Genomic DNA, 10,788 nt, shown 5'->3' on the forward strand with positions numbered 1-10,788 from the left:
CGCATCACATCAAGTTGTGTGATAGTTCCCACAAAAAAAGAAAATAAAAAATAAATCAACTACCTGCTCAAAAATCTAATTTTGATGATCATTGTAACTTAATGTCTTTCAAAATCATTGGACAATAAATCAGACTTTGTTCTGCAAACTGTGACTGGGGCAGTTTAACATTATTAGAGCTACGTGATGTCTGCCCTGCTGTCTGCTGCTCTATGACAGGCTGTAAATGTTTAAATGTGTACCTTTATGTGAAAGTCTTCAAAGCTTTATTCAACAGTCTTGGAGGAGTTAATGCATATGCATGCATGCTATTTTTCTCCTTTCTCACCTTGTGGATTCACTCACTGATACTCATCGGGCTTTAGGTTTCGGTCAGTTGACTTTAGAAGCTAGGGTATTTAATCAATCACCAATTTCCTTTTTAAAAGAGAAAAGCCTAAGCATTTCCTTCTCTATTTCAAATGTAAATAAAATAGTTTTTATGCCATTTTCAAGGATGATTTATTCCTCCAAATAAAAATAAAAACTTCTCTGAGAAATCAGCTCTGCAATCTTCTCTTGAAATGCTATTCCTTATACAGTTGTAGACCTTATAATTAAAAAAGAAGGGCATTAATGTTCGAAGTAGAGGAAGCTGCTCATAAAGCTAGTAACATAAACTACACAGCAACCTTGCTTGCATGACATGATCTATTTTAAACTCGACTTATCCATGAGCTTGATATTGCCTGCTATGCCTTCCCAAGCTGCAAATAGCACACAGCATAAGTGCAGCAGACAAACAAAAACAAGCTTCAAATGTAGCTTTAAATGTGACAGCAAGCTGAGAAACTTCTTGGATGAGGGGAAATTCTTTGGAGATAGCTGGTAGGATAACTATATTTCTTTTTGTCGTCCCTAAATTTTCTAATAAAAAAAGTTCTGAAACATTTTTTTATTAATGCCGAACTGCCGGTGCATGTCCCTAAAAGTAACTTGAGCGCGGATTGTCCCACTGTTGGTTTGGCAAAGTAACTAGTTTAGAAAGGCCTCTAAAATCCAAAACCAAAACATCTTTAGTGACCCTTCAGGGCCAAGTCATCTACTCTGACTTGAATATATTCTGTGACTCTCTGGTTGCATATAATGACTTTCTGATTTTTCCAACTTTCTACTTATGGAACATTGTTAGTTATAGTTTATTTTTCTGTTTTAAATTTTGTGTTTTGTCTATTTGTTAGTAAATGTCTACAATGCCGTGCAAATTCGCAGCAAATTTAACTGCAAATACAAAGAATAGATTCACAAAACAAAAATGAGACTAGGAAACACAAATTGAGACTAAAGTACAAAACGCATACAAAGGGAAAACACTGTAAAAAAGATATGCAACATCCATTCATTTTCTGTCACGTTTTATCCCTGCTGGGGTCGCGAGGGGTGCTGGTGCCTATCTCCAGCTGTCAATGGGTGAGAGGTGGGGTACCCTCTAGACGGGTCGCCAGGCTATCGCAGGGGAACACAGAGGCAAACAGGACAAGCAACCATTCACACACACACTCACGCCCAAGGAGAATTTAGAGAAGCCAATTAACTTAACAGTAATGCTCAGGGAGAGCATGCAAACTCCATGCAGACTCTAGGCTGGGTATCGAACCCAGAATCTTCTTTCTGCAAGGCTGTAGTGCTACCTACTGCTCCACTGTGCAGCCAAGAAATGCAACAATCACCGAAAATCAAGAAAGGCAAAGGAAAAATCCTGTAAGAAGCAAAATATAAATAAATCCAGAATCAGAATCCAGTTTATGTCTTTGCAACAGATCTGGGAAATAGACATATGGTCTATTCCCATGGGTGTTGATGATTGTCTACCCCTAGTGGTAGTATTTCCATTATGAAGAGCTAGTTTGCAGCTCTCTTCAAAACCTGCAGTTGTTTAAGCTACCTGCAGCATTTTTTCTTTGCATGTGTTTTCCTCTGTGTAGGTGTCAGCATCATTCATGTACTGTATTTGCAGCAGTTTTTTGTATTAACAGATTACTCACCCACTTTTAAGGTGATTGCAGCATTCCTACATTACAAAAAAATCTACCTTTACATGTGTTTGTGTGTTGGTTTTATTGTGGTGTTTGCCTGTCTCATTTTTTGTTTGCAAGCCTAATTTAGTCTCTTTTCTGTATGTTATGTATTTGGTGTGTATATACTTGCATTGCATTTACATCCCTCTTCCGTGGTAAACCTAACAATTTTTCCTGTTTATAATATCAAAGAACACGTGACTTGAGGGAAAATTATTGTGCACGGGTGCAATGATAACAAGCAGATAATATAATGGAGCAGGCCAAACCTGCTTATAACAGTTTTTGGAATTCTCCAAATGCCCTGGACAAAAGACTGAAGCAAGTTAAATGACATTTTATGTGTTCTGTTGAATTAAAACAGAATTAAAAGTTTTAATCTCTATTCCTTGTTGTTTTGGCATGTTTTACATAATACAGGTTCTAATCTACCAACCTGACAGAAGTGTTGCAGGCATTTACAGCAAGCCCCTATGGAGCCTGAGCTGCCGCCTTCTGCTCAGGGACAGCATGGGTCATTTCTGCTCAGGCAGCTTGACAGAATGAGAGCAGCTGGGGAACTCACTGACGTGGTCTTACAGGCAGAGGGTATTTCTTTCCCATGCCACAAGGTGGTGCTGTCTGCATTCAGCCCTTACTTCCAGGTGAGAAAGGCCTTCTGCAGGCCATAGATTTTAAAGATTTAAAAATACTATAAATGACTCTAACTGTATTTTGCAAAACAGTTTGAAGATGACATCCTAAGCAGGCTATGAAAGATGACTGATATCTACTTTGGTTACAGGCCATGTTTACATGTGGTCTGAAGGAAACTGGAGGATCAGAGGTGCCTCTCAGAGACATTCCTGCACAGAGCCTTGAACTGCTACTGAAGTACATGTATCTTGGCGAACTCCCCCTTTCAAATGACAACATCCAGGGAGTGGCTGCTGCTGCTTTCCTACTTAATGTGGATGGGGCTTTCAGGTGGGAGAAGAAACTACATTTTGAGTTGATTTATTTTTTTCCAGAAACCCTCCAATGACCATTATACAGATTTAATAATACTTGTGTTCCCATATTGGCTTCAGATTGTGTCAAAGCCACATGGAGGCTCACATGGATGCCTCAAACTGTGTTGGTCTGAACTTTTGGGCCAGAGACTTTGGTGCAACTGATCTAGCAGACTGTGCTTTGAGATACATTTGCCAACACTTCACGCAGGTGGAGCATTTTTTTGTCCACTGTTCTTTTATCTGGAGTTATCAGAAACTGTAACTGAAAAGACAATGACTGTTTTCTTTCAGTCCTTCTTTGTTTCATCTTGTTTTCTCTTGCTCTTTGAAGGTTTGTGAGGAAGACGAGGTGCTGGAACTTGATGCGCAGCGTCTCGGGGATCTTCTGAGTTCAGATGACCTCAACATATCACAAGAGGAACTTGTGCTTGAACTAGTTCTGCGGTGGGTTGAGAGACACAAGAACAACTTGCAGAGCGAAGCTCAGGCCGTGGAGTTACTCAGGCATGTACGTCTGGAGTTGGTGGATCCTGGATTTCTTCGCAAAGCAAGGAGGAGAAATCCGGTGAGATGGGATTAGTGAATAACGATCATATAATGAGCTCATTATAAAATATGTAAATTAATTGTAATCGTTAGATCATCAATATATGTAGACTTCTTTAGCTTCAAAACAAACACCCTAGGTACTGCTACGGGATGCAGAGTGCTTTGGGATGATCGATGCAGCCCTCCAGACCTCAAGTCTCTGTGAGTCTGTAGCTCCACCACGTCCAACTCTTCGATATGGCATGGAGACAACAGATTTGCTGCTCTGTTTGGGTGGAGTGAACACCGAGGGTGTGCCGGCGAGACGTGGAGGAGTTGCCAACCAAAGTTTCTGTTTTGCACCTCGTGGTAGAAAGACCTACTGCATCACCTCTCCGCTGAGAGACTGTGGAGGTCAGGGCCAGATCACAGCAGGAGTAGTGACCCGGAACAACAACATACTGGTGGCTATAGATGCAGAAGACCAATGCAGGACGAGGAGGCTGGATATCTACAAGTTAGGACAGTGCTTTTGGAAAAGTATTGATATTCTGGAAACTTCTTGGAATCACAAAGTTTTGCAAAATAGTACTATGAAAAGGGTAGCATGTATGTATTCACGCCTTTTTACCCCCCAAAAAAACAAAAAAAACAACAACTAAAAAACTCAAAAATTAACAAACTATGATGGAACCATATGTCTTTACAAACTTATAACAAAAACACATCCCATATGTGTGTAATTTAGATTCAGCAGTTCTCTTATTTGTGAACAAATATCAAAAATGAAAAGCAAGGAAAACGTGATAGGGCATGGAAAGATGTTTTAGAGAATTTTTAAGCAGCGTTTCAATCATCTACAAAAAGTCAATGGAGAAGCTGTAAAACTGTAGCAAAAAAAACCAACAACATTTTATTAAAAGAAAAGACATTAATTTTGTTTTTACTATTTTTTAAGGCTGCACTTTAAAAAAATGAAATTGTCCAGAGAGCTGTTCTAAACAAAATATCTTTTTGTTTTACACTTGTGTATACAAAATGACAAATCTGTCTAAGAAAACTTTAATTTGCATTTTACTTGAAATAATCTAGGACAGTAGATTAAAACCCCAATGATGGCATGAACTCCTCATCCACCAAATGCAAGAAGCCTGTTAATCAATCATTCATATTAATCAAGTTTAAAGTAACAAATATAAGAAGACCTACAGTTATTAAACTGAAATCCTAATAAAATTTTAATTTCTAAAATCCTAATAAAATGCACCAAAGGAGGTGGTTGTAAAAAAAAAAGCCAAAATGTGCAAAAGGGGTATGAAAACTTAGCAGAGCAGCCATTGGGGAAATATCTCTAGTCATTTATCTTTTTTGCTGCTGTAAACATCTTCATTGCATGTCTTTTTTTTTCAGATACAGTAATTCAGAAGAGAAAATCTGGGTAAAGTTGTGCTCTGCACCCTACAGAGACATGTATTCACTGGGGTTAGCTGAAGATGCTCTGTACCTGATAGGAGGTCAGATGAAAGTGCACAATCATTACATTATAACGGACAGCGTGGACAGATGGTCATTGAAGAGAGGAAGCAGCTGGCTCAGTTTTGCTCCTTTACCACTGGCTTTAGCCTGCCACTCCACGGTGAACCTGAAGGAGCATCTCTACGTGCTGGGGGGCTGGACTCCACAGGTACAGGGAGGCTTAAATGTGCTGAATATAGATGTAGTGCTTGGACAAACTAAAACCAAAGACAAAAACATGGAAACACACTCAAAAAAAAAACTGAGTAGAAAAAAAAGCAGGAGAATAATCACAGTAAATGTTGAATTCTGTGTGTTCTTTGAATTGCTTCTTTTCTGCTTTCAATGGGAACCTTTTTTCATATTTATATATATTTTGCAATGGCATGTTTAATCTGAAAAGGAAGCATTACATTTCTTTTTTGAGAAACAAAACATAAATAAGAAGAAAGATGTTGAAAGTTACTACCACTATTACTAATGTTATAGTGGCTATTTACACAATTCTTTACTTGGATTAAACTTTAAAGTGATTGCACAATGACACAGTGATTGATTATCACCGCTAGTCAAGAAATAAAGTCACAGTGTATATATTTATTTTCCATGCAAGTGAAAGGGGCTTGTTCCCCCTAGTGATAGCAAAAAAATCATATTTACAAAATCTAACTACCAATCAGGGTCATGTATGGGTTAAACTCTTGTACATGATTTAAAAACAAAAAAAGTTATTTACCACTTTTCTTATTTATAAAGTGCCTCTGTGTTCCTTCTCTGATCCTCAGAACCAACCGGATGATGAGCCGGACAAACTGTGTAACAGAGTGTTTCGCTTTGAACCAGGCAAAGATAGGTGGACAGAGTGTGCAACCATGAAGTACTCCAGGTATCGCTGTGGAACTGCTGTACTCAACGGAGAAATCTACATATTAGGTCAGACCCTGGGAAAATGTTACCATATGCATTCTTTATCCAAAATTATTTCTATTTTTTTTATAGCACTTATTTCCAAACATCTTTATTTCAAGATACTTTTCATAACACATGGGGACAAAGTTCCAAATCCTTTTAACAGAAAACCTTTTTTTTTGCACCAAATCTGGGTACAATATGAGCAGAGAGCATAAACAGATATAACTAACAATGTCTCTGCACAGCTAGGAAAAACAGCGAAATGTGCTCTATGTTAAAGCCCGGTACACCTTCTCTAAAGGAAAAAAAAAAAGATAATTGCAGCAAAAGCTCAATCAGTGGTTCTGTCTTGAAAAGAGACATAGACTAAAACTCAGCATTCTTTCTCAGGTAGTTATTGCCTGCAATGAGCTATCAATTTCTACCACAAGTCACAAAGCCACGGCTAAGAGCAGAAACTTTTATATTCAGAAAAACTGACTGCTGAAAAGAAAAAAAACAAACATGGTATGTATTCCCACTATCTGCATTAGAGAGAAAAACAAATAAAATAGCTTGGTCGCTGACCCAGATGAGGAACAGAGACACAGCTAAACCAAAATTACTGAGCAATTTAGAAAGAGTAAAATGTCAAATGGAATTAAAATATAATAATGCTATTTGTAAGTTTTCCTTATGCAGGTTTTTTTTTTTTTTTTTTTGTATATTTTACAGGTGGAATAGGATGTGATGGAGAGGATTGTGGACAATCACGACGCTGTCTCAGCTCTGTAGAGATATACAACCCAGATACAGACAGTTGGAGGCCAGGTCCAACACTCCCTACAACCTTACTTTCCCTCCGTACCAATGCCTCCAACTTAGGAGTGGTAGAAGGAAAGCTCTACCTTTGCGGATACTACAAAGGGGTCGGTTAGTGTCATTTGCCAATCATTTTGCATTGCCTCTGCAAAAGAGTGGAGTTTGCTTACTGCATTCCAGTTGCATCAGAATTCAGGAATTTAAGGTGATTAATGAAATTGTGTTTCTCTAAATTAGATTTGGGTCAATATGTTCATTGCAGGGCGTCGTGAGATCATCACGAAAGAGATTTTAGAGTTGGACCCTAGAGACAATGTGTGGACAGTCGTGGAGAGACGAGCAGCGATGCATGACAGCTATGATGTCTGCCTGGTGGCTAACCTCAATCCTCGGGACCTCCTCACACCCTGACGCATGCCCTTATGACACTGAGAAACATTGTGTGGGCCTGAAATGTGTAGGCGGCAACTGCGTAAACTTCTGTCCTAACAAAGTTTGTTTCAGCTGAATCATTGTAGCATTTGGAAAAAGAGTAAATTAACTCTAGGCTTATAGAATAGTTTATTTCACCTAAACGTTTGTAAAACTCATCAGCACAAAAGCAGATGATAAAAACCTTTTCCCAGCTTTACACTAAATTTATAGTTTCAGGATAAGATAAGAAGTTTTTTGTTAAATAAGGTGTATTCGTAACTTATTATCACCGCTTGTCAAGAAATATTTGTCTCGATTCAGAACAGAGGAAACTGTTTTCAGGCAAGAGAGACAGTGGGATTACTCAAAATTATTATTTAAAACCAGAGAATCAGAGTAGCAGCGTCTAGCGCGTCTATAACAGAAAACTCTGCAGAAGGAAACACAGGTTAGTGACCACGTAAATTTAACAGAGGAAGATAATGGACGTGAGTCACTAACCTGGTTTAGAAGTTTAGTCTGTGCAGGTGTTGCCCTGAGTGTCTCAGATGCTGCAGCCCTGAAAAGCAAGCAGGAGACAGGTTAGCAGAACAGCTCAGACTGGACAGCCAGGCTCCATGGTTAAGAGGCAGAACAGGTCAGGATCAGGAAATCAGAAACACTAAGGTAATGCCAAGGACCCTCTCACAGCAGGCTGGAGTAAACAAGAATAATTAGGCTCTGATGATTGGGAGCAAGCAGCTTGAATAGAGGCAGGAGCAGGTGGATAAGATGAGATGAAAAACTGGGCATAGTTTGACAGGTGAAAGGAATGAATAATTAAGCCAGTCATCAGTGCTAAGATCATTACGACAATAAAATCTTTCTATTATATATTTTTTAAAACATAGTAATTTTATTGTTTTAAAGAGATTATTCTGACTGTATATGAACAAGTATTTTCAAACAGGAAGAGCTCTTTGTATTTTCATTTGCAATTTCACAACAAAATACAGATAAAGGATCTCTGAACATTCGTATTTACACAGACTGACTAAATTGACTAAAGTTTATTTTGGAGTGTAGTCTTTAAACTGTGATGGATATTAATTTTGTATTTGAAAAATAGTTTCTCTGTTAATTTGTGAAAGTTTTATGATTGTGTATCCCGCTAATAGAGCAAAACGATCAACTAATTTCTAGAAATGTTTTTTTCTCCCAATGTCCTGATGTTTCAAAGGATTCTCTGTTGCCATGAAGTTCCAAAGCTTTTGAAAGAGGTCAACAGCATCACAGGTCTTCACCATATTTAAAAGTGAACACTAAGTGTCCCTCAGATAACAACCAGACATTTGCTCAGTCTCTCTGAAAACATTTCAGCACCTATTCAGGAGTCTTGCGCTAAAGCAGCAGCAGAATTGTTATGATGGCTTTTGTTGTTTCAGCTTTAACATTCTCTGTTCTAGTCATGGCTGTAGGTGTATAATATCCACCTGCCAGGCATGCAGGTTTTCTCCACAAATGTTTGAGGTTCTTAGAAGCTCAGGGAAGTCAGTCTAGGTACCATGTCATGTTGCCACCTGTACAATAAACTATCAAATTAGATCAAAATGTGCAATGTAAAGAGTAGGATGGCTTAATGTCAAGTTTTGCAATATTGCATTCAACACTTTATTCCAGAGTTGTGTACTGCCACCATGCTCTCTGGAGGCTTATTGGGCATTTCCAAGGAAAATTGCATTTGGCTGACAATTATGTCAATTGTCAACTTTGGTGCTATCTTAAATTCCCATCAAACTCATACATTTAGAAAAATTTCAAGGGCCTAACTTTGTTATAGCAGTCTGGGTATGGTTCCTTCTTCTCTAAATACAGTTGTGCACCAAGATTCAAACCAAAGATCTTCAAGTCATTTGTGAGCAAGTCGTATGTGGAAGAAGATTATTGGCCCTCACAAAGTCGAGACCTCAACTCACAAGAAAGGATTTGGACTAAATTAGACCAGAGACTGCAAAAGGCTGCCCTGTCAGACACCAGTGTCTGACTCTACAAATGAAGGCAAAAAAATAAATTTAAATTAAATAAAATCTCATTAGCAGACTCCAAAGCCCTCTGGTTTTATAAAAGTGTTGATACTGTTATGGCTGCAACTTGTCATGATGGGTTCTCTAGAGTAAGCCCAAGATGCAGAACACACACGGAAGCACTGGTTAAAGTCCAAAGAGTTTATTAAAGTCACAAGCACAAGGGTAAGAAGTGGAAACAGTTCAGGCGGGGGGCTGGTTCACAGGGGTCTGAGCAGGAAAAGGGAGATGGCTGGTAACTGAGCCTCCAGCTCACTGCAGGGAGACAACAGGGGGAAATCCACATGGGAACCTCTCGGGGAAAACTCCACAGGGAAGTCAACAGGTAGCATCCACGTTAGATTCTTGGGTTGGCTCACCAGGGCAGATTAGCAGGTTCACTTTCCTAGAGCGTCAGGCGTGGGACTGGCTTCCTATGATGCAACTCTCCCAGAGCTGCAGGCCAGAGACAGGTTGCCAGAGAGACAGTTCTTCAGAGCTTCACAGGGAAACAGGAGGTTAAGCTCATCCTGAGCTTTCACAAGGAGACGGGTGGTTAAGCTCATCCAGAGCTTTCACGAGGAGACAGGTGGTTAAGCTCATCCAGAGCTTTCACGAGGGGACAGGGGGTTAAACTCATCCAGAGCTTTCACGAAGAGACAGGATTCCTGTGAGGCAGAGACAAGGAAGAATTAGATTCTAATCTCACACTAGAGATAACAAAGAATCTTCTGTAACAGAGGCTCAGGAAGCTAACCAACTAAGATCAACACTGCGGCGTAGAATCCAGTTCTGAAGGTAGCTTAAATACTGTGGTCCTCCTGATTACTAGATCAGCCACAGGTGTGTGAGAGGCTCAGCTTCAGGAGGACCCACGGCGCACTCTGCTGGAGGCAGAGGGTAATCTCCAGAACCTGACAGTGACTCCAGCCCTAAGAGAAAGAGACAAAAGAGAGCAGAAGAGGATCCTCGGCGCCCTCTGGTGGGCAAGCCTGAGGATCCCAACAGAGCCCCCCCCTCAAGGGCGGATTCCAGACGCCCCCTGAAAAAAAAGTCCAAAAAACAACCCACCAAGGGCGGGCGGAGGGGGCACAAGGGTGAGGAGGGCCAGAAACAACAAAAAACAGAGTCCAGAAAACAAAAAACAACCCACCCAGGGCGGGCGGTGGGGGCACTAGGGCGAGGAGGGCTAGAACCAACAGAAAAAGAGGTCCAACAAACAAAAAACAACCCACCCAGGGTGGGCGAAGGTGGAAACAGGCCAGGAGGGCAGAAAACAAAACCAGAGTCCAGAACAAAAAATGATCCACTTATGGTGGATGAAAACAAAAGAAAACCCAAAAACCCTCTTGGGCAAAGTGTCTGATGGCCGGCCGAGGGACCGGCGGCGGGACACAGTCTCAGGTGACCGGCCGAGGGACCGGCAGCGGGACACAGTCTCAGGTGGCCTGCCGTGGGGCCGGCTGCAGGACACAGTCTCAGGTGGCCTGCCGTGGGGCCGGCTGCAGGACACAGTCTCAGGTG

At 40.5% G+C, this 10,788-nt stretch overlaps 1 protein-coding gene across 3 annotated transcripts; it reads left to right on the top strand.

The window, feature by feature from the left end:
• Positions 1 to 720: 720 nt before the first annotated feature.
• LOC119784298 (kelch repeat and BTB domain-containing protein 12-like) lies at positions 721 to 9,347 on the top strand. Of its 3 annotated transcripts, none has more exons than XM_038286273.1 (10): positions 721 to 867; positions 2,478 to 2,701; positions 2,842 to 3,023; positions 3,128 to 3,260; positions 3,384 to 3,617; positions 3,739 to 4,097; positions 4,991 to 5,264; positions 5,881 to 6,028; positions 6,722 to 6,919; positions 7,071 to 9,347. In XM_038286273.1, exons 2-10 carry the CDS (start codon positions 2,531 to 2,533, stop codon positions 7,217 to 7,219), a joined length of 1,848 nt encoding a protein of 615 aa, XP_038142201.1. In that variant the 5' UTR covers positions 721 to 867; positions 2,478 to 2,530; the 3' UTR covers positions 7,220 to 9,347. The 3 variants fall into 3 exon arrangements, with proteins under 3 accessions (XP_038142201.1, XP_038142203.1, XP_038142202.1); XM_038286275.1 differs by having other exon boundaries at positions 6,722 to 6,915; XM_038286274.1 differs by having other exon boundaries at positions 5,045 to 5,264.
• Positions 9,348 to 10,788: the final 1,441 nt, after the last annotated feature.

This window comes from Cyprinodon tularosa, unplaced genomic scaffold (genome assembly GCF_016077235.1).
Source record: "Cyprinodon tularosa strain WSP-4 unplaced genomic scaffold, ASM1607723v1 ctg223, whole genome shotgun sequence".
NCBI classification, from domain to species: domain Eukaryota; kingdom Metazoa; phylum Chordata; class Actinopteri; order Cyprinodontiformes; family Cyprinodontidae; genus Cyprinodon; species Cyprinodon tularosa.

What these genes read in the sequence shown, in the direction of transcription:
- LOC119784298 (XM_038286273.1), top strand. Translation starts at nt 2,531, where the DNA reads ATGGAGCCTGAGCTGCCGCCTTCTGCTCAGGGACAGCATGGGTCATTT. An exon ending in CATTCAGCCCTTACTTCCAG is followed by an intron (nt 2,702 to 2,841) that starts GTGAGAAAGGCC and finishes CTTTGGTTACAG; the next exon opens with GCCATGTTTACATGTGGTCT. An exon ending in AGGAGGCTGGATATCTACAA is followed by an intron (nt 4,098 to 4,990) that starts GTTAGGACAGTG and finishes TTTTTTTTTCAG; the next exon opens with ATACAGTAATTCAGAAGAGA.